This window comes from Sphaerodactylus townsendi, linkage group LG04 (assembly GCF_021028975.2).
Source record: "Sphaerodactylus townsendi isolate TG3544 linkage group LG04, MPM_Stown_v2.3, whole genome shotgun sequence".
In the NCBI taxonomy this organism is placed as follows: domain Eukaryota; kingdom Metazoa; phylum Chordata; class Lepidosauria; order Squamata; family Sphaerodactylidae; genus Sphaerodactylus; species Sphaerodactylus townsendi.
In genome coordinates, this window is record NC_059428.1 from 50,872,698 (window position 1) to 50,899,506 (window position 26,809).

The following is a 26,809-nucleotide window of genomic DNA, read 5'->3' on the forward strand; positions in this document are numbered from 1 at the left end:
TTGCATGTTGTTTGTTTATTTTGTCTATTTTTTTACTAGATAACCTTTTGGAGGTAAACCAGACCCTGAAGAATCTCACAATTCTAGAGAACGGGTGGGTGACCTTGGAGTGTCTGGTCACCAGCCGGAGCAGCCACTCTTCCCACTTGTCTGTGGAATGGTATGTGTGGAAACCTGGCCATCCAGAGAAAGAGGAAATTGTAAAGCTGAGCCGCCAAGCCACTTTCTTGTATGGAGAACTGGCAACAGCAAATGACCTGAAGAGTAGGCTGCGCTTGGAAAGCCCTTCTCCAGGCCTTTACCTGCTTACCATCCAGAACATGACCGTTCAGGACAGCGGTGTCTACAACTGCCGCGTGGAGGAGTGGTTGCAGGATCCTACTAATACATGGTACAGACGGGCAGAAAGCCTCTCTGGCCTGACCACCATTGTGGTGAAGCAACCAGGTAAGAAGGTGTTGGGAGCAGTGATGCAGAGAAGCTCATGTAGTGCTGTGAGAGAAGTGTGGCTGTCAGGTTCCCATCTTCAGTTACCATCCAGCCCCCACTTCCCTGTTTAGGGTGTGTGTGAGAGATGAGAGAGAGAAGTCATGAACACGCTGTTCAGTGACAAACAAGATATTTGGCTGTCTTTTATAAACAGTGGGTAGGTTACATGAATACATGTTGTTGCCCGCCTCCTCCCATTATTGGTTTGCAACATTTAGCGAGCAGATGCTCACTTGAAGTGGGGAGCAGCCAGGAAAGAGCACAAAACTCACATGGTCACCTCATCGTCCTTTCTAGGTTTGTTTTCTTAGGGCATACAAGTTTCCTACTGAGAGAAGAATAGGTAACAGCAGTAGCTGACCTATGTTTTCTATGTCCCTTTGCTGCCTTCATTTGTAATGTTAAAGGGAGGAAGGATTCAGTGAAAGTTATGGACATGGAGGTCATCTAGTAGAATTTTCTGTCTCCCACAGTACCAGAGAAGGGCTTGTAAAATTATCTCTGACCTCAGAGGTTAGCTGAGGTAAAGGGGCACTTGGTAGTGTGCTGAAAATAAGGACCTATTATTTTGATCTAATATATGTCAGTGGCTTGAGATCAGTTAAACAACTTCCCATATAAGAAGTTGACATATCTGTTTGAAATGGTGCTGTGATTTTGTGTATGCATTTGATGGGAGATAATTGTATGGTTTCAGTGCCTCTTTGGCTGTTCAGGTCAAGGATTTTCGCTCAAAAAGTCAATGTAGGGAGAAAATGCAAATAGATAAAGGGCCAGAGTGAAGTCCATGTGAAAAGACAGTATGGAAAGCTGCTAATCATTAATGTTTGACAGTTGATACAGCCATTTTTTTAAACAGTTAGGAGGTGACTGCCTTTGAAGTGCTTAAATGAAGGATTTACATCTTCTACACCCCTGTTGAAAATTATCAACTTCTCTCTTGAGCAAGGAGTATTTTCAGGGCAGTTAAAAGAGGCAGTGGTCTGCCTGCTCTTAAAAAAGACCATCTTTAGATCCTTTGATCTGGCCAATTACCACCCATTTACAAATTTATTGTTCCTGGGTAAGGTAATTGAAAGAGTGGTTGCAGAACAGCTACAGATTTTCCTGGATGACGCAAAGGTGTTGGATCCCTACCAGTCCAGTTTCCCTACTGGTCATGGGACGGAGACTGTGTTACTCACCATTGTGGATGAGCTCCAGCTCCAATTGGATTGAGGTGGGACTGCGCTGCTGTTATTATTAGATCTGAACACAGCATTTGACATAGTAGACCATGAACCTCTGGTCCACCACCTCACTAACACCAGAGTTAGAGGGACAGCCTTGCGCTGGATGACCTCTTTCCTCCAGGGCCGGGGACTGCAGTTGATATCTGGGGGGATGTATCCAAGCAACACCCCACCAGGAGTGTTGGGGTGTTGCTTGGATACATCCCCCCAGATAACACCTTCCCTGATGTTATTTAACATCTTCATGTAACTCCTGGCCCAGTTGGTACGGAGCTACGGTTTACAGTGCCATGTATGCTGATGACACCCAACTCATCCTTACAATGGAGGGTCAGCCAGACTCCGCCCTTGATGCCCTCCAGCATTGTTTAGAAGCTGTGGCTGGCTGGTTGAAAACAAGCAGACTAAAACTTAATCCAGCGAAGACAGAGATCCTGTGGCTGGGTTGGGGGAAGAGGCTGGGGAACTTCCAACTGCCAACCTTAGATGGTGAGGCCCAACACCTGGCCTCATCAGTGAAGAGTCTTGGCGTGACCTTGGACTCTACATTTTGTTGGAGGACCACATCACAAGAACAGCCCAGACTGCATTTTCCCACTTTTGCCAGGCTAGGCAGTTGGTCCCCTACCTCTCCCAATCCAACCTTGCTGCAGTCATCCATGCAATAGTCACCTCCAGGCTAGATTACTGCAACTTGCTCTACATTGGCCTACCTTTGTCACTGATCCAGAAATTAAAATTAGTCCAAAATGCAGCTGCGAGGCTGCTTACAGGAGTAGCCAGCAGAGACCATATAACACCTGTCCTGGAATATCTACACTGGCTACTCATCGAGTATCAGATCATCTTCAGAGTAATCTATATAAGCAGCCTTAGACCCACATACTTGCAGGATCGCATCTTCCAATATCGCCCTCAGAGACTTCTCCGCTCAGCGGAGGGGAATCTACTGGTGGTCCCCGCCCCAAGGGATATCTGGCTGGCCATAACATAACAGGCCTGGTGGAACATGCTGCCAAGTAACATCAGGGCCCTGCGGAGCCTGACCCAATTCCGCAGGGCCTGTAAAATGGAGCTGCTCCACCAAGCCTTTCCATCAAGCCAGCCGGATGTTTCCTGTTTGCGATACCTCCCCTGAGCCTCCCATGGGAGAAACAATATGTTTCGCCATCTGGGGTTTTTAGTTGGATTGATTTAAATGGTTTTATGATTTGTTTTTATTGATTGTTATTTATAGGAATTTTATATATTATTTTAAGCTTTATGCCATTGTAAGCTGCCCTGAGTCCCTTGGGGTTAGGGCAGAATGTAAATATAAAAATAAATAAATAAGATAGGGTTTCCAGTGTTGAAGGAATGAAAAGGTAAGATTGCTCTGTTAAAAACCATTAAAATCAGTAGATACAGATCCCATACACTTCAACAAACTTTATCCATAGGAAGAATCCATAATATAGTTAGCAAATATCAGAAGAAAGTTTAAGAGGGCTGTAATCTCTGCAGACAAGGATTTGTACTCTGAAGAACAAGCCAACATTCAGGGGAAATGTGAATATCTTCTCTCTTGCTTATTTGCTAAAGCAACGTGTGTTTTTTTCCAAGTGTTCAGGCCTAAGAAGAAAAGATCGCAATGTCTCTGGGGAAAGAATGCCTCCAGGCAGTAATCATTATGAATGCTACATGCATTAGAGCAGAGCTTCCAAATTCTCCTTCTGGACTTTAAGTTCTCAGACGGCCTGTTGGCAGCCTCAAGATAAGACAGAAACAGACAGAGGTGGAAATTTTGAAGCTACTCTTGAAGCTGTGAAGGACAGAGTGAGAAATCATTAATTTAGGTTTTAAAACATACCACAAACTTTTCCCACTCAGAACAAAATTAAGATGTAATGGATATCTTTGTACTTCAGCAATCCATCAATTTATTCACTGTGTTCTGCAAACTATTCCTGCTTTTCTCTGCTCCCTCCCCCGACCCTTTGGGGCTGCTTAATAAATTCACCAACCTTCAGGCCAATAAAATGTTCTTTTGTGGGATAATGCTATGGAGGGGAGAAAATGCAAGGCTCCAGTATAAAGTTGGCTCTATTCTTAATTATGCATTGTCTGTATTTATTTCTTAATAGGCACAATGTGAATGGATAAATGGCATTGAAACATTCCTGTTCCAATTCTCTTGCTTCCTTTGTCAAAGCAAATAAGCCCCTTGCATAATTTGAGTGGGGAAACTTTGCTGAATGAATCTTTTCTGCTTCCTGCTCCAGTTGCTGGCCATTGATCTCCTCCCCCCCTTTATTCTTGGGGGTCAGCAGACCTTCAGGAGCGGCATGGGGCAAACAGAGTAGGCAAGAATAATCAATTGAAATCACTATCTCCTCTTCCAAAGACTTGAAGTTCTGTTAAGTCTTTGGAACTGCAAGGTTGAATGCATGCCTTTGTTTGAACACACATGCTTAGTCGTCCCTGTAGCTAAGGTTGTATGCTAGAAGGGTATCCACCTGCTCACAGAGTTCTAGCTTAGAGCTTTGAATGGTGAGAGGACAGCAACAGGCCATTCCTGTAACACAAGAGTGGACCCTTAGGTATGGGGGAGGGGGGGTTGTGTGTGACACTTTGTAGCTATGGTTCTCAGATTGCAACAGGGGGCTGCTTGGGAAAGCAAAGACCACCTTCCTATCCTCTCATTGCCTTCTTGCTACATTCAGTAGAATAAAAGAGACTCTGTGCCCACCCTTGTGCTTTGTGCCTTGTGAATGTCTGAATCTGGTGATAACTTAATTCTCTCATGCCGTTTTGATTCCTTGCACTCTTCTGTGGATGACTTGGAAAGATATCTATAAAATCCATATGGACTGTACCTTTATCCTCCCTACCCTTCCATGCTGAGGATACCGTCATTCTTGTCAAACCTTTGTTTTCTGTGCTCATCTCACTTTATGCTTAATTGAACAGTTGTTTTTTTGTTTTTTAAAAAATATCGGGCAGCTTCTTACAACAAAGTTTGAGAACCTCTGCTGTTTTGGCCTTGGTTGTCCTGTTAAAGAAGCCATATCTCAGTGTTTGTGTATATGTGCTTGTGCAAGGAAAGAGGCTAATGGCTATCTGTACATGTTTCCACAACCTGCAGATGCCTCTTTGCAAGTGGATACAACCACAGCCAATCTGACAGTGCCAGAGCAGGGGCATTTTCACTTGGATTGCTCCATCCTGTCAGTCTCCAGCCAAGAGTCCCACTTTGCTGTGTCATGGGTCATCCTGAAGACCAAAGGCAGAGACAAACGTTCCAGCCGCAACAAGGATGGAGAAGAGAAGGTGGTCTTGTTGAGAGTAGGCCAGGATGCTGTCTTCAGTCCAGAAGCTAGCCCCTGGCAGGGCAGGCTGCGCTTTCAGAGGCTCTCGAACACACTCTACCGATTGACTGTATTGCAGGCCAGTTCTACAGATGGAGGCAATTACTCTTGCCGTGTGGAAGAATGGCTGCCTGACCCCAGGGGTTCATGGTACAAACTGGATGAAGAAGAATCTGGCCCCATATCTGTTTACGTACAAGATACAGGTGAGGGAATCAGCTGGGGAAAGTATAACCAGCCCTTCGGGGGTGAGGGGGCATATAAATCCAATAAAAAATAATAATAATAATAATAACTTCAGAACATATTTAGGGAGCAAAATTGGCTGGGGTTGAAGAATGTCAGATGAGGGCATTAATGGAATTGCCAAGCTTGAATATAAGACAGAGTTACTAAAATGTTTGCCCCTCCTATCTTCTTGGCTTAACTTAACCGTTTGTTTACTACTTTGAAGGTTTATAAAACTCTATCAGTTCCTAATCAGAGGATGGCTGGAATTCCTATCTCAGGAAATTTTCTAGTTTGCAGAACTGTGCAGGCAGCGTTCTGGGGTTCCATTGTCAGTCTTGGAGTCAGGCTTTTAAAAAAATGTATTTCTGTCCTGTGGTTGTTTCAACCCTGCTCCCTATATCATCTGCAGCTTCCTTCCAACTATTTAGGGTTTATGATACACTTACATAGTAAGATACATGGTGTTAATGTGGTGCATAACTACATGATCCATAATAAACACATCAACAGAAAATGCCACAATGAAATGACAATGTAGCTATCATTTGATGGCAGCAACTGGACCACTCCTTTCCTTGCAGCAGCTAGAATAAAACTGTGCTACAGGCAACAGGATAGAATCCCAAGAATCCTTAATTGCTCCCCATCATTAACTTTTGTTGATAGCCAGAAGCCCTTTGTCAAAGTACTTTTATTTTGATGACTGAAGTCTCTCAGAACTTAGAACAATTTTCTATCCATAGTTTTGCAACCCAGTCAGGACCTGATGTTGAGGAGTTAAAATCCCTATGGTCCTAATACCATCTCCAAATACTCTGGGCTGACATTCACATCTAGTCATAAGCTGCCCTGCCCAGCCCAGCCAGTCAGGTGGAAGCTCTTGCCGAAAGGTGATTGTTCTTTAACAGGATATGGATAAGAGAGCAAATGGATGAGATCCCTGCTGATAAGGCAGAGTTTTGAAACTCCATTCCTGCATGTGGCAATCATTAGCAGGGCCAACTTATGACAGTTTAGTGTGTGGGGCAGAAGATCTAGAACCCACAGAACTGGCAAAAAATGGAGATATTGCGTGCAATAGCACACAACATCAGCTGGGCTCCTTGCTCCATCTCATTGTAGGGCCAGCCTCACCCCTATGTAGGAAATCGGTGCCTTGCTTGGTGGCTATTAGTGTGGTGCACAAAGGAAACAAACTTCTCCTGCCCTGAATGTTTATCTTGTTCTCTTGTAACTTTCTCCCCCAGGGTCCTCTCTGCAGTCTGTCACCTGCTCCAATGATGCCCTCTTCTACTTTGTGTTTTTTTATCCTTTCCCCATCTTTGGCATCCTCATCATCACCATCCTCTTGGTGCGGTTCAAGAGTAGGAACTCCAGCAAGAATTCTGAAGGCAAGAACGGGGTCCCTCTGCTGTGGATCAAAGAGCCACATCTCAACTACTCACCCACTTGCCTGGAGCCACCTGTTCTCAGCATCCACCCAGGGACTATTGATTAAAAGAGGCCTGCAGTGAGGGAAAGAGAGGTGAAAACGCACCTGGAACCCAAAGGAAGTGTGTGTGTGTGTTGTCTTTTTGTTTCAGCATCTGTACCTTGGATCCTGACAAAGCTCCATGATGACGCATCTGTCATCTTTTGGAACTAAATGTCATGAACTGCCCAGTTCTGGTTCAATCCTGCCAGGTCTGCCAGGCAAGGACGTGAAATCCTCTTTTCTCATGACACTAGAGAAGCTCAAGCACTCAGAACGTGAGAGAAGACCCAGGCCAGGGCAAAGGGGAGTGGAAAGTCCGTGTGTTCACTGTATATACTGGATTTCCTTCTTGTGTTCCATGATCAGCAGCCTGTCTTTTGGGCTTTAATCGTGTTGCCCAAAGATTCATTCTTGGATTCTGCGGAGAATCCCCAGCGTGTTACTGTGGGGAGACTCTTTGGTGCCAGAGTGGGGCTTGTTGAGTTCGTTTGTTTGTTTGATCATATGGGCTTTGTTTGCCCTCCCTGAGCCTTCATTTGGAGAGGCCCAGAAAATGGAACTGGCTTCTTCTAAGAAAACTGAACTGAAACTTCTTCCTGCCAAGCAACAGCAGGGTTTGTGCCAGCTCATCCTTTTGGAGGACTGAAAACAGATAGAGAGGGTGGCCTTGCCATTCATTGAGGAAATCACTTGTGCCAGTTACAGTCCAGCAAAAACCTAAATATGCCACTGCTGCAACGTTCACTGGCCTCTTTGCCCACAGCACTGCTGCCTATAGAACTACTTCTGTTTAGAAATGCACACAATTGCCCTTTGGTTTAAACGACACTGCCACTTCCTTGGAGATGACAGGAACAAAAAACCTGGACTCCTGACTCTAAAGACATTCGAAATTGACCAAAGTAATGATTCAGGAAATGGGAAAATTGGTGAGGGCCTGGATTTGTAATAGCTTTGGGATGTTGAACCACGTGACAGAGAAAGTGTGGACACACTAAACAAGTTTCATTTCCCATTGCACTCATTACAGAAACAGTCTTAGCAGTGAAGGTTGGAATTGAACAGTCTCCCTTTCCTCCCATATGTGCGTGTGCCATTTTTTACTTCAGCTCTATTTCTGCAGATGCAGCACCCGCTTCCATACAGCCCTGCAAAAACCACAGGTGGACTATAAAGACATACTAGGGCCAAAAAAACAGCTGTTCTTTCTGTGAAAGACATGGTGTTAGCAACACTGAGGCTCACTGCCAGCAGGGTGCCTACTTTCCACCAGAGTAAGCCAGCCGAGGGAATTATTGTGATAACTGGTGGACCGAGCTCTCCTTAATGCCCCTCAGTGTAACCCTAACAACAGAGAAGCCGGGTTCCTTTGACACAGCCTTTGCTGTCTTCCTGGCAAGGCCGGCCACTACCTTTTCCACAGAATGAATCTGTGTGCAAGGACATAATGTGGTGCAGTCACCTGGATAAAATAGATGCATATCATGGCAGTTGTCCATCTTGATTTGGGTGTGGGGAGGTGTGGAAGTACGACCCAGCAACAGAGCAAGCTCTAAAGTGCAAGAAAGGAAGTTATATTGTCCCACAGGAACCTCTTCATGGGGACAATACAGTAACCCAAGGAAACTGTGGCTTGTGAAGATCTGTGCAGAGATCTGTGCCACCCATACACTCTGGCAGGAGGAGGGAGATGTGTATGTTCAAGTTACCCCATTTTATTTCCCCAACCTATAAGATTTTTGAGAAGCATGCCCTCTCACTATGAGGTAGCTTTCTGTAGCATACCAATAAAAGCATCCCGAACGTTCCCTGGGCTACACCTGCCTCTGCAAATTGTTATTCCTAGATGACAACTTCTCAGTGTTTGGAAAGCACATACCCTTTATCCTCCTGCCTGTGCAGTGTATTCAGAAAGGAGGGATCAAAAAGCAAATGGGAACGAAGCAAAAAACTGAGAAAGCCCCTAGCTTGTGTCTATTGTTTTATAAATGTAAAATGTCCTGTACATATACTGCTTCAGGGCAGGAACTATAACTCAATTCAGCTCTTTAAAAGGAAATGAGTCAGCAAGATGTTTTCCTGCCCTGGAGAACATTGCTGTTTATCTTTGCATTGGAAATCTGTTGTACTGATCCGGCAGCATCTCAGTGCTTGTCACTGCATAACCAGCAAGCCTTCCTTTCCCTCCTGGATCCTTCATGCTACTAAAAGCTGTCCCACAGCGACCTCCAGTGACCAGCTGTTCATTTGTGGCAGAGCAGATGCTGGAAACACGTAAAGGCACAGAATGAACAGGGAGGATTGCCCCTCCAGCAGCACTGATGGTTGCACAGGTTACTTTTGCAAATGACTTGTTCATCATGCTGTCCATCTACTGCCCAGTTTGAGACCATGTTTCTTTTCTGTTCTTTTTTTGATAACTCTGATTTAACTTCCAGTAATGAACCCAGAGGAAAAAGAACGAGCTACCTTTGCATGATATGGGGAAACGGTGGGATTTTTTTTTTTAAAAAAAAGAACTTTGTACCATGTTGCACTAAATGTTTTATACAACACATGAGAGAGCCGTAGTAAAATGTGTTGAGATTGTGGTTCAATGGTCCTGCTTTGGTGGTTTTGGGACTCCAGTACTCACATTTCCCTGTTGACACAAACAATCTGTTGAAAGATACCTTCCTGCCAGTACCGGTGCTGTCAAGTTGCAGGTCTAGCTCTAGCCAGCCGTGGGGTCTTGCTCTCTCTATGCACTTGGCACAGTTCTTGCGTGCATAAGGATTCCTCCTCTGAGTCTGTGATTGAGCAACTGTCACAGGCATCATTAGTGCCCACACTTGGACACGTGCCTGGTCCTGGGCTCTGCCAAGTGCCCCACGAGAAGCCACCTTTACTGTGAAGGGATGACTCTTCCCTGGCTGCGCTGTAAGTGATAACTATACATTCTGCCTGGGTCTGTACTAGAATTACTTGGTAAATGCTCAGTAGTAATACAATACTGACTCTACTAGCCCAGGCAAAACAAAGTGGAAGAAGGCAGAGCCGTAGTAAGGGGGAACTGCGCCTGGGGCACGTGTGTGCCATGCGCCCCTGCCATGCCCCCGAACTGGCGCATCATGCCCCCGCACTGGCACATGCCCGGTGCAAGACACCCGCCCCTGGAGGAAGGTAGACTACAGCAATGAACACAACTGACCCTTGTGAGATAGGACAGGGGTAGATAAGATGTCTCTCTCGGAAGCAGTTAACTGTTTTGAAAGACCCCTGGCACCCCTCAAAACATTATCTGTCTGCAAGTTGTCAGTTCATGGTATGCTACCGTTTGTGGCTGAATCTTTTATCTTGTAGGATTACTGGTTGTGGAATGCAGAGTCTGAGAAAATCCTACCCTAATAACTCAGCTGCCTGAATCAAGCCAGGCCTCTCAAAACTCCTCTAACTTTATTTGCAACCGAATCCTTCAGTGTAATAACAGAGCAGATCCATAGAGAAAAGGCAGAATGCAGAAGCAGGAGGAGGACCATCAAGAGCGAAGTTCAACAGCCAGAGCTCTTAGCAAGACAGTTCTGCCTGTCCGTTGCACCAAAGACACTGGGTTGGGGTGGTTTTTTTTGCAAAACAGTGCGTCAAATTATAGTAACATTCTTACCAGATTGAGTGCTACACGCTCTCTTAAGCACTAAATGGTATTAAGTTTTCTGCGATTCTGTCTTATTTCACCCAGTCCAAAGGGCTATTTCAGTCAAGCTTTTCTGGCAAGCTGAGGTGGTAAAGGTCTTCAGCAATCTTTTCCAGTCGATTTCTGTACTCAATATCCCTATAGTTATTAATGCTGACCCCTTGGAAACCATGCATTGCTCCCCACCAGCATGCAGCGATGGTCGCTGTAGAGTCACTGTCTCCACCGTGGAAGAAACCCCTGTGAGCCAGCTCAGTCCAGTTGTTCCCCGAACCAAGAATGGCATCATAAGCAATCATGGGAGCATCGTGCCCGCTGCTGCCTCCCCAGTTGGAGTAACTGACAGATGTATAGAACTCATCCCTCTGTTTCACACCATATTTGGCAGGAAAGGAAGGAGGAGATTCCCCATCAGATATGCCTCTGATTTCCAGGTACTCCTTCCACTGAGTCTCAAAGTAGTTCCTATGAAATATAAAAAAGAAATTCCTCTCAGTCTAACTTAGTGAAGCATATACACAATAATGACAGTACACCGCACTCCAAGATTAAAATTAGACACATGCTGTATGACACAGAGAGGATGTAATCTGTATAATCAATTCTGATATCCAGAATTGGGGACAAGTTTTTTTAAAAAATACTCTCTGGTACCCTGCTTCCCCGAATATAAGACATCCCCGGAAAATAAGACGTAGTCGAGGTTTTGCTGAAGTGCGAAATATAAGGCATTCCCCAAAAGTAAGACGTAGCAAAGTTTTCGTTTGGAAGCATGTCCGACGAACAGAACACAGAAAAATAAGACATCCCCTGAAAATAAGACATAGCGCATCTTTGGGAGCAAAAATTAATATAAGACACTGTCTTATTTTCAGGGAAACATGGTAGAAGTATACTCGTCTGTGCCACCATTATAAAATGTTAAGGCAACTGGTTCCCCTCCATTTCTTTCCTCTCTATTCAGAGCTGTTTCCTCTCAGTGCTGACACAGGATGCATGAGGCATACCTGCTCAATGCCATACATATTCAGCACAACCTTCACCCAGCTGGATGCGCACTCACCAGTGCTGCAAATTCTCTTCCACAAAGCAAGCTGACTTCTGGATATAGTCTTTTGCCCTTGGAAGCACTGTCATCAGCCCTTTCCCCCATCCCTGAGGGGGCTTGCAATTCACAGCATAAGAAGTGAAGAGAGCAGAAGCCAAGGATCCCAGGTAGCCCGTTGGGTGGTGGTGAGTCATTCGCCCACTCTCTATGCTGACTTCAATCAAGCTGTCCAATTGCTCTGGGTGAGGAAACCGTAGTCCAATGCACATTGACCTCATGGCAGCTCCACACCCTCCACCACTTTTATTGAAAGGGATTTTCCACCCATCTGGCTCGTTTGGTTTCAGACGCCTTGCATTGCTCATACAGGTTGCACCTACAGAGGGAAGAGAGAAGGAAACCAGCCAGAATATTTATTTCCTGCTCCGATCAATACTATGCAGCACACGTTTCTCCATCCACAAAACATTTCGGCTTCGTCTCCAGAGCATTCCCTAAGCCCCTGTAGTGCTTTGAGACACAATCTGTAGCTGCCAAGTCTGCATATAGGTGGAAACGGAAATGGCAGATTAAGATGAATACACCTCAGAATAAACTTAGCTCTAATTAGAAACTGTTATGAAAAAAAATGTTCTCCTTCTACACTCCCCCCTCCCTTACACATATAGTCACCAATCCATGTGTATACACAGGGACAATAATCACCCCAAAGCATGCAATTCAAAAATTATTTTAATTCTGTATCAGGAAGTTGGAAGGGCATGGCTATCAGTTTTATTATCGAGAATATTATCATTCCAGAAAGTTATATCAGAAATTTTTTTAATAAACATCAGAACAGCACTCCCAGTTCGGTAAACACAGTAACCATGCCCTTTCTAAAACAAATAAAACAGTAATGTTTGAAGTACCTCCCTTGGAGGCAGCAGGAAGAAGAGAATGTATGCCCCAGTCTGCAGTTGGCTTGTCCTGCATTGATTTGTTAAAACTGTAAAGGGTTGTCCCACTGCATATAGAAATGAATGGGCCTTTAAAGTTCAAACAGCAGATGAACTACAGACCAGCTCAGTGTCCTGAATATGAGCAGAACTACACGTAGATGTGGGAAACTGCTTCTTTTTTAAAAAAGAACCCAAACAGGTTTGGAACAGCACTGTGAGGGGAAGCAGAGCTGCTGCTCCCTGCAGCAGATTTTTGGGTGTGAAAACTAAACTTGGGGGCATTCTTTTGACAATTTTATAGAGCAGCAAAATTAGCAAAATAACTCTCTAACCCAGCATAGATTTTGCACAAGAAAACTGGTAGTGGGAGGGACTCTTCCTCCTTCCCACGGCACTATTCTGAGCCTGTTTGGGCTCTTTCTTGCTCTTAAAGGGAAAAAAAGATTTAGTTCCCAATAGCTGTTGCATGGTGGTGTGGAACAAGTGAAAACATATGGAAAAGGCCTAATATCTTGCCCTAAAATAGGCAGTAGATTTGACCTTCCCTACCATCCACAGAAAACATCTGGTGGTAGACTGACCTCTGGATTTGGACAAGCTGGGAACCAGGGCACAATTCCTCTCTCTCCCTGCTCCTGATACCTCTCTAATAATTCTAATATTATCGAGAGTGAAAATATTGGCCTTGGGAATCACTGGGCGAGAGCGTCTGCAAAATCAGATATTGCCAATTGGAGATCGGAAAAATCAATGTTTGCACCTCAGTCATCCATGCAGATCCCTGCATGACTTCTTATCTTGGCCATGATAGTGCCTTTGAAAGTTGTTCAGCAGAGCCTATATAATGAACAATCTTATCTCTTCACTATATGAAGTCTTGATGCCTGGATTTTACCCTTAAATTCCAAACGGCTGGTCTAACTTGAAATGGTTCTTGTGTGCACATACAAGCTAGCATGTACCCAAAACAAATCACCCACTCCTCTTCTGCCCTTGGTAGAGATGAGATTTGAACAAGGGATTTCTTCATGCCTAGCTGCTATACTGTATTTGCTTAAGTCATGTGGGTTACAGCAGTTTCACTGAGGAAAACCTTTTACACTAAGTTGTTACTGATTAATGCAATCTTGATTTTTAGTTTCTGTCCCTTTTTGTGTTCAGTGAAATTCTCATGTAGTAGATAATCCTCATGTAGTAGAAAAGGTAACAGGAACAAAAGAAGAAGCCACCTGACCGGTGATTTTTGTTGACATGATTAGAATTCTGAATGGCCATCACAATTCTAGACACACTTTAAACCAAATACAGTCGTAGGAAAACTGTGACTCATACAACCAGATATCCTTCTACAAAGTACATGGTACAACTTTACAAGGAAAAAATTAACAGATTTTAAAAATTGAACAAATGTCCTTTGAAAATCCCATTTTGAGCAACTTTTCATTGCTGCCACATCTAACTCAGAAAAAGTCATAAGTCACAAGTTGCATTTGGACCTATAACACACTTCTCTGAATTTCTCTGTTTCAGACACTCTGAAATGCCACAGGGTGTAGCATTTAATAGAATCAGAAGAAAGAACAGAAAAGGATGGAAGAAAACAGGAAAAGAGAAAACATCCCTTCCTCAATTTAAATTGGTTGCCCAATCACAGGGCTGAAAAACAAATCAGCTGGCAGTCCCTCTCCTTAACAGCTACAAACAAAACAGTTTGCAATGATAAACCTTGATGGAGTCAGCTTTTTCAAATGACATTGAAGGGCCGGGGGGCAAACCTACAATAAATAAAACAAACACACTGTAAAAAAATAAACAATCTAATCAGTGGTGGGATTCAAAAATTTTAACAACAGGTTCCGATGGTGGTGGGATTCAAACAGTCGCGAAGTGCCAATGGAGCAGGGTGGGGCACAACATGGTGGGGGCGTGGCCTGGCCGTTCTAAGTGCGGGGATTTCCAGAGCAGGGTGGATGGTACTGAAGCAGGGGCACTGGGCAAAATCTCCCCTCTCTGCCCCAATGCCTCCTGGGTAGACAGTTTTGCAAAACGGAGCCAAGCACTGAGCAAAATCTCCCATCCCCATGGCACCAGGGTAGAAAATTTTGCCAACAGAAACCAAGCACTGGGCAAACCCTCCCCATCCCCATGGCACCAGGGTAGAAAGTTTTGCCAACAGAAAACAAGCACTGGGCAAACTCTCCCCTCCCCATCCCCGTGGCACCAGGGTAGAAAATTTTGCCAACAGAAACCAAGCACTGGGCAAACTCTCCCCTCCCCATCCCCGTGGCACCAGGGTAGAAAGTTTAACAAAACGCAGTTACTTACTTTAATAGCCAGTAGGAACCAGCTCAATAATCTCCTGATGTTCCTGCCTCTGACCCACTCCTCTCGCAACTGAGGCTTTGTATGCCCCTCCTCCAAGGGATTTCATTGGATACTTTTTAAAACAGTGCCTCACACCACTAACTCCCATGGGAGAGAGGGGGGATTAATCATTAACAGATATACCAGGTCAGTTGAAATTGAAGTTAATCATTAACAAGCAGTTTGCAGGACTGAGGAAAATTTATCAAAGAAGTTGAAGTTCATCTTTAACAACCGGTTCCCCGAAATGAAGAAAATTTAACAAACGGTTCGATGGAACCAGCTGAATCCCACTTCTGAATCGAATACATATGAAAAAATGAATCAAAAGGTATGAAAAGTAGTTGTGTGCGTGTTAAGTGCTGTTAAGTTATTTCCAATTTTAGCAACCCTATGAATTAATGACCTCCAAAACGTCCTCTATTAATAGCCTTGCTCAAGTCTTGCAAACTGGGGTGTGTGGCATCCTTAGTTAATCCATCTCCTGTTGAGTCTTCCTCTTTTCCTACTGCTTTCAACATTCCCTGTCAGGATTGTTTTTTCCAGTGATTTGTCTTCTCATACTGCAACCAAAGTACAATAGCCTCAGTTGAGTCATTTTAGCTTCTAAGTCCTAGATTTGATCTGGAACCAACTTGTCTTTGTAGCATTCCACAGCGTCCATAAAATTCTCCTTCAGCACCAAATTTCAAATGAATCAACCTTTTCATGTCTGCTTTCTTTATTGTATAAAATCCTCATCATTTCAGACTGAAATCAAGAGACCCTGCCCAGAATATAGTCTGTTAAAAGCTTTATAATAACCTAAAGTCACAAATAATAAAAAGGAACACTAAAATAAACAATACTCAGAACACCACATGTTTATTAAAAGAATGAGGTTTCTACAGGGCTTGGAGCTTAAGATGTCCATGCCCTGTGGCTCCCTTTTGTTTTCCTCCCTCTGTCTGCGTGCACGACTGCCTCCATGTTCGTGTGGCTCCTTTGCCCTTTCAGCAGGTGCTTTTGTTGAACCCCTCCTGTGCAAAACTGGTAAATATCACCCACACCTGAAACCCTATGCAAGTTCCTCCCTTTCTCTCTTGTATGCCTCGTGAATGTTTGTTCAGTGCTTGAAAATACATTCCTTGTTTGTAATTTTATTAATAAACCTTAATTGATAATTTTACAATGGCCTTCTCATTTAAGAGATTCCACCTGGACCTTCCTTGTAGACACAGGTTACAGGTCTCAGTTACCCTTTCTTGCTAAGCTCTGACTCCAAGAGCTAATTCCCCTATGCTGCAATCCCCAGCAGGATTGGATCCCATACATTCTCATGGCAGATTCAGGGGATGTGGTATCATTCAATCTGAGTAAATACCTGTTCTGCTAATTTGTATGCCATACAGATACCAAAATGCAACTACCTAAGGATGGTGACTGTGAGGTGGCTGGTGGACTGCCCTGAGCAGTGAAAATGTCCCCTCCCCCACAATTGTTTAATTTGTTATTTTTATTAGATTTATGTTTGCTTATTCCTTCTTATACACAGTCTTTCTGCTCAACAGACTGCTTGTTCTTTATGATGAGCTGCAATGTCTTTAGTTGAAAACTGTAGGTCACTGTAAGAAGTGTCCTATTCTTTTTAAGCTGTAGCAATTGTCCTGCATATATGAACCTTGCTTTTGATATTTGCTTATTAATACTATTAGAATGGTATCTTAAATTTAGGAACATTCAGATGTTTCAACCATCTATCAAGATCCTGAGGATTAGAATACATAAGGTTTATAACACATGGTTAGGCTCAGTGGTGGGATTCAAGTAATTTAACAACTGGTTGTTTACAAGCACCATTTTAACAACCAGTTCTGCTGAAGTGGTGCGAACCTGCTGATTCCCACCACTGGTTAGGCCAGTGATGGCGAACCTTTTCGAGACCGAGTGCCCAAATTGCAACCCAAAACCCACTTATTTATCGCAAAGTGCCAACACGGCAATTTAACCTGAATTCTGAGGTTTTAGTTTAGAAAAAACGGTTTGCTCCGAGGTGTGCGTTACTCAGGAGTAAGCTTGGTGGTAGTCAGTGTCTTTGCTTTGAAGCAACCATGCAACTTCTTCCAATCAGGTGAATCCACCGACCCTAGGAGGAAGTTTTACTCAGAAGCAAGCCCCATTGTCAGCAACTGAGCTTACTCCCAGGTAAAGGATCGCACTTTAGTTCAGCGCATGAAAATCAGTGGGGTTTAACAGCGCTTAACAGGGTTACCTACACTGCTTCCCCAAAATTAGGTCTTAGGTTTAATGCTAATAATCGAGTCCAGTGGCCCAGGCCAGCCTAGATGTGTGCCCACAGAGAGGGCTCTGAGTGCCACCCCTGGCACCCATGCCATAGGTTCGCCACCACTGGGTTAGGCTGTATACTATAGAACTTGTCATGTGTTGAGGATGACTTTTACTTGCATGAAGGTACCAGAAGTTGCCATATGACTTCCTGTATAAGGTGGTTTTCACATGACCATTTTGTCAAATAACTCTGAAATTTGTGTGGATGATGTTTGAATTTAATAATCTGAGTCAAAGAAGATGACATCCTGCTGGAACCAACTAAGCAAATCTTCTCCGTTCATCCATTTTAGGAAGATATATAGTAGAGGCAGACAGTTGTTCAGAAAGCCCTGGTCTCGGTCAGAATTAACAAGCTTGTCTGTTGTGGTGCTATGCATGTTCCCATACCAGTACCATGGATTTATAAATATATTTTATCCATGTGTCTAACATAATGTGTGAAGGCAAATTGTCAGTTGAATAGCAGTAGTTCTGGCCCATAATTGATCTTCATGAAGTATGTTAGTCTGTTACGATTCAGCACACATGGTGATTATTAGGGTTCTATCTGCAGTATCTTTTTAAGATGGCTGGCTGTATTAAAAATGTAAAGTCTACCAATACAATTAAATATTCCCTTGGACACTGTACTGACAGATTTTCTAAAATTGTCATTTTGATTAATGATAAGTAGCAGACAGAAGGTGCCAGACTGGGGTTCTTCTAGGGTTATAATGAGTGTGAACACCTGCACCACCCCAGATTATCCAAGGAGACCTCGCTGGCAGGCTCTGCTGGCCTCAGAAGAGGTAGAAGTAGATCCCTCCTCTGATCTGGCTAGAATATTCCTGTCATTAAGGAGAAGTCCAACAACTTCCTCCCTGGCTTCATACTATTACTCCTTTTAAGGGGGTTCCCCTTCTTATCATTGGCCCCCTGGATTCTTCAGCTGGGAGCGAATTCACTCTTCAGCTGGGAGCGAATTCACCCTAAGACCCTGGGATTGGATCTTCCTCCTGCCAGTGTTTGCCTTGCCTCCTTTCCTATCCCTCCTCCCAGCTCCATGTGCTGCTTTCCCTGAAACCTCTCCCAAACCCTCCTTTCATCTGTGTGAGTGCAGCTGCCGGTAGTCTGCCTGACAGCTCTGCACGTGAGGGTGAATTCCAGTTCTGCTTGGGCTTTTGCCCCACCCTCAATTCCTAAGTCTTCCTTCTGTGGTGCTGGCTGAGGGAAGCCCTTGTCTCTGGCTTCCTGAGAGAGGCCCTCCTCTCAGTCTCCCACTGGTCTGCTGCCTCACTCTACCCTTAGCCAGCCTCCACCACCCAGCCCTGCAGCATCCTGAAGAACTCTGGTCCTGTGTGCTCTGCTTAGCTCTCATGGTTAAGTGAGGCCAGGAGCTCCAGGACAGTTCCCAGTCCTAGACAATGAGACAATGTCTCCAGTGTCACTAAGTAGATCCTTCAAGAATGCCTTCAACTCACGTTGACAGTATTTCAGGATTGCTAATTGCTGATTAGCAGTCTACTGAAGATGGTGCTTTAAAATAGTTAATTAGCCTTTTTAATGTAAGAAGCCCTGGTCATTATGATGGTTAAATGTCCTTTATCTGTTTGCTAATGCAGTTTGGATCATCCATAAAACTTTAGTTGGCTTTGTATTCCTTTACAGAAAGTTGTGTCCAGTTTTGCTGTTCTCACTGTGCTTGGAAGCAAAAACACTCTATATGAAGGACAAATTTAGAGATGGGTTCATGGCATCATTTTTTTCAACAAAGGTTGGACTGGTTGGGCTGGCATATTATTATATGGTTCTCTGTCATGGAAATATTATTTAAACCAAAGGAGTTGAAAAACAGCCTCAAGATCACCCTACATTGCATCATCTAGTTTGTAGAACAAAAAGACAGGTTACAGAATACAGTACTCTTTTCTTAGGAAGTTAGCCAAAACAGCTCTCTCATATACTTGTCATAAATGAATTTGTCAATAAGATTTCTACCAGTTATTAGCACAGTAGAATGTGATAAAATAGATGAAAAAAAATTAGTCTAAAAGGTAGAAATAGATTTTCTCAATACTTTGCAGCTATTCTTGTTTGTCTTTCCTTGTGAGATTGGACAGAAAGCAGCTGAGGAAAGAGTAACGGAGGCAAAAAAAATATTATAAAATGTTCAAGTCCAAATACCCCAGATGAGCTGTGACAGTTGAGAAATAAAACTGCATGTTTTCTTATAAGTGTAAACTTTAGAAAAGATTACCTGGAGCTCTTCCATTCATGTCTTTCATGCAGTCCTTATAATTTCTTGCAATGAGAGCATACAGGTGCATGAAATCTGGGTCTCTTCCAGCTTCTGCCAGGGCTTCAGCTGTAGCCAAATGCATGACAGTATCGTCGCTGACGGGCCAGCCTGCCACGCTGATTTTGCCCAGGCCTCCCATTTTGGCCAGTTGTGCGTGAATCTCTTTACCGCAGAGGAGGAATTCCCACTCCCCATTTTTAAAACCCAGGGCATCTCCAACTGCACTCAGAACCATGGCTGCTTTATAGTTTTCAAGCAGGCTGGAACACATGATCTGTCCCTTAAACAGAAGACAGCTGAAAAGACATAAAGTTGTCAGTCAAAATTGGTAAAACTGACCCTACGATCCAGAACATTCAGTGGTTTTGTTAAATATCTTTCAGTCCGAACTGCCAATCATTGGCCGATTCCCCATAAGGGAAATATCCTGGGATTGGACTGGGACCATAAAATACTTGGTTCATCATCAGTCTTCTGTACATCCCCACATTGGGACTGCTCAGATGCAGATGCACAGAAGACCCCAATGAACATGAATTACGATAAGTGCAACCCTATCTTCCATTCTAATTTCAAGTGCTGAAACAAGCAGGTTTTTAGTTGAACTCTGTACACCTTACAAAACTCTAGGACTATATCAGTGGAGCCTAGCACCTCAGCCTGCTGGAAGCAGATACACATTAAAAACAACCATTTTATAACTGATCAGGCCCTATTTATAATCTACTTGTAAAAAGCTCTTTTTCAAATGGAAGGAAAGGGCCTGTAAGCCCTCTGTCCAATCCTATAAAATATATATATTTCTCATAGCAGTATATTTTCCTTTAAAATCATATTGGCAGAAGCTAAGTTTTCACAGAACCTCTCAGTGTAGGTAGCGGCATGTTCCAAAGGTCACAAGTTAACATGATCTAATTAGAATGAGTAACTCCTAAATGACTTGGAGGTCTCATCCTGTGTAAGGGCATGCTTGATTACCACACCTTGCAAAGATACTGTTAAAGACAAAGAATATAGAAAGCCACTTTACTATCAGATACTGCCATTTCCCTATCTCTTCTGGAAACCAAGTCAGCAGCAGATGGTTGCTTCTCTGCATCTCCTCTTCCCATTGTTATAATTTTCCTAAAGCACCCACCTTTCCCCGGTCTAATGTCTCAGCCAAAATCTGAATACTGAAGGCAGAGACTGTAAGAAGTATCTCTGCATAAACCATTCATGGTATCACTGATATAATCTAAGAGCAATTGACTCACATTGTCCCGGGTACTTAGAGCTTTTAGATAGAGATGACTAATTGGCTCAGCCCAGCAAGCCCAGCATGGGAAGTTCCAGAGAATTTAGGGAAAAAAACTAAAAACTCACTTGCCCCCCCCCCACCTGGGCAAAAGGGTATAAAAGTACTGCACACCCCAACTCCAGTGCTCATTGCTAACATGAACCTCCCGTGGTCTTGTTGGTGTGAGACACAAATTCGTCCTTCGCCTGGATTCAGATGCTGGTCATTTGAATTCTTGCCTTCTACAAGATCTTCTTCAGCTGAATTTAGGTAACGTATGACCCCCTGCTTCCCCAAATCCAATTCTATCTTCCCACTTATCTTTCCTCCCTATCTATATACTAGGAACTGTGTGTATGTGCCTTGACTTCTCACTGTGTGATTGTTTGCAACCAAAATTTATATAAAAATATTTAAACTGCAATTTGGTCTTTTGTGAATTCTCTGCAGATACGTTTCAAGCCATTTCTGGTATACATAGTTTTTAAAAGATTCCTACCCAGCCTGCCTCTCGCATTGCTAAGCCAAGTTATTTTCCCCATTGCTGCTTAAAATAGTTGTGTGCTGTTACACTCTTAGCAGCTGGTGGAGATTCCTTAAAAATAAGTTCACAAACTGTGAAAGCTGGATAACAGGCCTTTTCCTCATGCATAGCAAACCACATATGTTCCCCACCCCTATTTTCCCCCCATAGTGTTAGTGTTTCCCCCCTTGTCATTTCAATTGTGTTTACTCTGCATAGTAGTGCAAAAAAAAGTAGTACTCCTGGTGGGGAGTCAGATGTCACCTGCCACATTACAGGTGACAGAGCATGACAATTCCACCCTTTTTTCTTTTTGTGCAAGCACTCTAGTGCTACTGCATAGTCAATTTAAACTTCCAACTCAAAATGGATGCCCAAAATCAGAGCACCAGCTACCACACATTTAGGAACTCCAAAATGTATTAAACAACAACACACCCACATCTACACAAACACACTAAAATCTTGAGGAGCAGTAATTCTGATTTCAAAGCTTCTCAGTTCATATTGCAGGCCCATGGGACACTAATGAGAGGTCTGCTATATTTTCCAGGGCATTTTAAAGTTCACTTTCCACTCTACCTTCATCTTTTTGCTCCTTTACCCATCTCATCCATTTTATGCACCTTTAAATGCCCTTTTCACTCTGTCCAGCTCATCAAATGCACTAATCAAAGAATCATGCATAGTACTTATAATACCAATGGCTAAATATGCTAGTCTCTACACCGTGGTGGTGAACCTAAGGCACTCCAGATGTTCATGGCCATGCTGGCAGAGGCTGATGGGAATTGTAGTCCATGAACATCTGGAGTGCCATAGGTTCGCCACCACTGATTCCTGTCTCATACAGCAGCCAACCGCTTGCCCTGGAGTGCAAACAACTGGGCACAGAGGCCAAGGCCTTCCTGATCTTGTCTCTAGCCACTTGTTTTCAGAGGTGCACTACCTCTAAATGATCCCTTTGCCCACAATGTATAGTAGCCACTGACAGACCATGAATCTATCTAATCCCCTTTTAAAGCAGTCTATTCCTACTGCCCATCTAGCCCTGGAATCCAAGCAATGTTGGACTTGGCCAGTATTTAGATAGATCACCAAGGAATGCCAGAGTCACTGTGCAGAGCTGGGCAATGGCAAACCACTTCTGAACATCTCTTTGTCTTGAAAACCCCACAGGGTTACCATAAATCAGGTATGATTTGAGTACAAAAAAGTCTGTGACTGTCTCTACAACATCTGGCAGCGAAGTCCACATTTCAATCACCCTTAGCATAAAAATCAGTTCTCTTTTGTTGTGACAGAGTGGCAATTTCTTCCACCATATGCTTTCTTAAATTAGAACTACCTTCATCAAATACACACTGACAGCTTATGCCAGAATAAAGTAGCTAAAGTGTCACTAGACTCCTGTTTTAAAGACAGTGTTTTCATGTCATGGGAAGCAAGTTTGCAGTAAAGCTTTCTGTCCTTGCCTCTCCCAAACCTAAGGATGTAAGCCTCTTGGTTCCTCTGCCAATCATGTTCTTCCCTGAGTAAACTCTGTCCTAACTCTTCCTTACTAAGTAGTATAAAATATACTCTCATCTACACATACAGCCGAACAAGTTAGTAGAATTCTTCGATGGTAAAATGGCTGCACCACTCAGGGGCAGAGCGAGGGGAAACTGTGCCCAGGGCATGTTTGTGCTCTGCACCCCTCGTTACCCGCCCCTGCCCCAGAACGCCCCCAGAATGCCCCCTCCATGGCCGGGTCACACCTCCGCCACAGCTCCACCCAGGGCGTCACGCCCTCCCCACCCCGTTGGCACTACTCCACTGGCACTACTTGAAGAAGAAGAAGAGTCTGGATTTATATCCCCACCCTTTCTCTCCTGTAAGGAAATTTGGGACTTCTAAACTCCTTTTCTTTCCTCTGCCCACAACAGACACCTTGTGAGGTAGGTGGGGCTGAGAGAGTTCCAAAAAACTGTGATGACATCAAGGTTACCCAGTAAGCATAATATGTAGGAGTGGGTAAACAGACCCAGTTCACCAGATAAGACTTCACTGCTCATGTGGAGGAGCGGGAAATCAAACCTGGTTCTCCAGATTAGAGTCTACCTGCTTTTAACCACTATTTTCAATGCTTATTAAAACTCCCCGCAAACACAAAAAGCAGTACAGGAGAGAGAGGCATTCTAGCATGCCCTCTGCAGACTGTGATAGTTTTCCCGAAATATTAATGAAGAAATATTAATTACATTTGACCCCCCCCTCCACCCCTGCCTCAGCATTTTATCACATCATCTTACTGTTATGAAGGGGTTAACAAGGTTTTAACAGACTAATAAGAATTACAAATTTTACTTGAGCAAAGAGGAACAATCTTGCAAAGAATTGCATAAGGAGTTTTGAACATTTGCTGAAGAATCTTTAGCAATTTCGCAGAAGTACGGATGCAGGCAAATATTTATGAAGAAACTAGTTTCCTTAAACTCACCACAAAACCATGTTATAGACTAGAGGAAGGGAGGTGATGGTATTTCTAGTTAAATGTAAGTTTGACATTTATTTAAAGAACATTTAGTGTGAAAAGAGGTTTTTCTTAGGCCCCTTCCACACATGCAGAATAATGCACTTTCAAGCCACTTTCATAATTGTTTGCAAAGTGAATTTTGCTATTCCGCACAGTAAAATTCAGCTGCATTAAAAGGGGATTGAAAGTGCATTATTCTGCATGTGCAGAAGGGGCCTTAGTGCTGCTTTATTACATAATTTAAACAGAAGGTTAAAAGTGCTTCTTTTCATAGTTTTGTATTTGAGTTCGCACCCACACACTCGCCCATGAAAGTTCCTTTAAGAAACTCAGGCACTAATTTGCGTACCTCCTCAATGGTTGAACACTTTTGTGTTTTCAAGGGGTTGTTGAGTATACTTCCAACGTAAAGCGTCAATTGCTGTGAAGTATCCAACTAAAAAGGGAACATTCCCCAAGAGTTCCCCTCCTTCATTTGTGTCTTTTCTTTCCCCTTCCTTAAGCGGGTCAAGGTTTTACACACACACTCAGGTGTGAAGTTTATTCTACCATGCATCCGGACACCTTTCGAGCTGTCAAAAGAAATCGTTGGAGCGGCAAGTTTTTGTATTTGCAGTTGGGGATGTACGATTTAAGAAGGAACCAAGTTGCTCGGATAGCTTTTATAGCTGACCAAAAAGGTAGAAAGCGATAGCTTTTAACGTCGGTTTGTTTTGTTTTTAGTTCTACCTTCCCATTTTCCCGTGGGAAATTCCACCTGATATTTTCCCTTCTGTAGGGGTGGGGGGTGGGGTGGGAATATCCTGCGTGTTAAGTTTTCGGATTTGAATCGGGGGCGGGGAGGGTTGCGCGTTGCCTGTTTGTGCCGTGGAGGACGGCTACACTTGTACCCCTGGAAGTCAACCCCGCTTCTTTCACTGGGGCTGCCCCGCGAGGAAACGAGTTTTGGATTGACAGGAGGACGTTTTAACTCAGTTAGGAAACGCTTCGGCAGAAGTGCGCCCGTCTAGGCGGAGCCCAGCGTTTGGGTCAGAGGCATCCTTGGCTTTACATCAACCCCGAAGGCGCCGTTAAAATAGTCTATTTTCGTAAAGCAAAATACTTGCCGTTTGCCTGCGGAGTCGAACAAGGCTGAATCCCGTCCGGAAACCAAAGTGAAACCAGGAAGAGGGGCGCCGACCGACTAAGCGCAGCCACCAAACTGGAGCGGGCGCAGCAGGCAGCCGCACCTTTGATCATCTGATCGGAAAAGGAGGAGGCAGAGGCAGCCTCTCCGTTGCCGGGGGAGAGTGACGCGCAGAGAGACCCAAGCCGCTTCGAGATCACTTGCTTAAGCACTTCCTTGTATTGCACAGTAAACTTTAGAGGCTTCACACAGGATGCCTCTGCCTGGCAAACAGGGATGGGATCGTTGGAAGACAGTGCAACGCAAGGATGAAATCCGCCCGCCGCCTCCCCTGTCCGATTGATCTCGGTGGGCAGTCGGGGAAGCTACAAAAAGTGTGACTTTGATTGACAGCATTGCTTCTTAATCTTACACGGGGCGGGGAGAGCTTCGATTTCTGTTGAAGTCAGCTGGATGGTTAGACTGCAGTCCGTTTTACAATACCCCAACTTTCTCGTCCCTTTCCCCCCAGTTTTGTTTCCTGAGCCTTTGCATCTGTGACTGCAGCTAATAAAATAGCTGGCCTTGTTAAAATGCTACATGCGAGTGTAACCCCTATGTTCAGAATGGGTTGACCCAGAAAGGGGTGGAGACTCAAAGGAGCAGAAGGCTGCAAAAACTGGTGAAGTTGGAGGAAGCAAGGCTACCAGGCTGGGACCTTGACTTAATTCTTTATAAGCTCTTAACACCTTGTTTAAAGTAACTGCAAAGTTGTTGGGAACTAGTGGGAAGGGAGTTGTTTATTTTTGCTATATTTGTAAATGTTAGAATTTATTGTTTCAGGGCTTGCTATGTATGTAATTGATGGGAGTTCGTTTGGGGACCTTCATCATCTTGGATCCCATTCACCAAGCCTCTGAAGTCTTCATAAGCCAACCACCAGCAGAAAGAATTGGACTTGGCATTTATCAGTAGATTGTCAAGATAAGGACTTGAAATGCAACCTAGAAGGACTGTAAATTGTTAATGTTAAATGTAAATGTTAAAAGTGTTATTTGTTAAGGAAGTAAACCAATTTGTTTTAAAATTTAGTTCTTTGCAACTCCTTCCAAGTTCTGCCCCACAGAACCCACAGTTAGAGGTTACACGAGCATCTGCTACCTGTATGGCATTTTGTTTTCCCTAGCTAAGATTGGAAGGTACAGACTGTATGCCAGTCTTCGGCTGTGACAAACTACAGTGCAAGGAAGATCTAGTTCCTAAACACTATCTGCTTTCTGACCTAGCTACCACTAAATATAGCTGTGTTTCTTTGAAAAATCTATATGACCTGGAGTTTCAGAACTGACAGCATCCCCTGTCATAGAATCAGAGTTGGAAGAGACCACAAGGTCCATCGTCCAACCCTCTGCCATGCAGGAATGCACAATCAAACCACTCCTGACAGTTAGCCATCTAACCTCTACTTAAAACCTCCAAAAAAGGAGGCGCCACCACTCTCCGAGGCAGTGTATTCCACTGTCAAAACAGCCATTGCTGTCAGGAAGTTCTTCCTAATGCTTAGGTGGAATCTTTTTTCCTGTACCTTGAACCCATTACTCCTTGTCCTAGCCTCTGGAGCAACAGAAAACAAGTTTGCTCCCCCTCATCAACATGACATCCTTTCAAATATGTAAACATGGCTATCTTGTCACTCCTTAACCTTCTCTTCTCCAAATTAAACAAACCTAGCTCCCTATGTTGCTCCTCAAAGGGCATGGAAGCCAGATCTTTTACCATTTTGGTTGCCCTCCTCTGGACCCATTCCAACTTGTCAGTATCCTTCTTGAATTGTGGCGCCCTGAACTGGACTCAGTATTCCAGGTGAGGTCTGATCAAGGGGGCGCAGCAGGGTCAAAGTGTCTGGGCGCAGATCAGCTGGCCAACCATTGGCTACCTCCCTCACAAAGGAGAACATCCCTGACAAGTGTTTATCC

The 26,809-nt window shown here is 43.9% G+C and overlaps 3 protein-coding genes across 3 annotated transcripts in view; 2 read left to right on the top strand and 1 right to left on the bottom strand.

Moving 5' to 3' along the window:
* The window catches only part of IGSF3 (immunoglobulin superfamily member 3), a 51,807-nt gene extending 42,443 nt beyond the window's left edge, over window positions 1–9,364 (top strand). Inside the window, exons 10-12 of the mRNA XM_048494057.1 lie at window positions 40–447; window positions 4,846–5,274; window positions 6,547–9,364. Of these exons, the coding sequence (XP_048350014.1) occupies window positions 40–447; window positions 4,846–5,274; window positions 6,547–6,797 (1,088 nt within the window). The 3' untranslated portion in view covers window positions 6,798–9,364. The remainder of the gene's footprint in view (window positions 1–39; window positions 448–4,845; window positions 5,275–6,546) is intronic.
* An 823-nt stretch (window positions 9,365–10,187) lies between these two features.
* Window positions 10,188–25,193, bottom strand: ADPRH (ADP-ribosylarginine hydrolase). The gene is made up of 4 exons (XM_048492516.1): window positions 24,835–25,193; window positions 19,367–19,704; window positions 11,510–11,870; window positions 10,188–10,911 (listed from the first exon to the last, which is right to left on the bottom strand). The coding sequence occupies exons 2-4, from the start codon at window positions 19,677–19,679 to the stop codon at window positions 10,506–10,508; spliced, it is 1,080 nt and encodes a 359-aa protein (XP_048348473.1). The 5' UTR covers window positions 19,680–19,704; window positions 24,835–25,193; the 3' UTR covers window positions 10,188–10,505.
* CD80 (CD80 molecule) overlaps window positions 24,279–26,809 on the top strand; it is a 38,493-nt gene continuing 35,962 nt past the window's right edge. Inside the window, exon 1 of the mRNA XM_048494059.1 lies at window positions 24,279–24,408. Coding sequence (XP_048350016.1) covers window positions 24,279–24,408 — 130 coding nt within the window. The remainder of the gene's footprint in view (window positions 24,409–26,809) is intronic.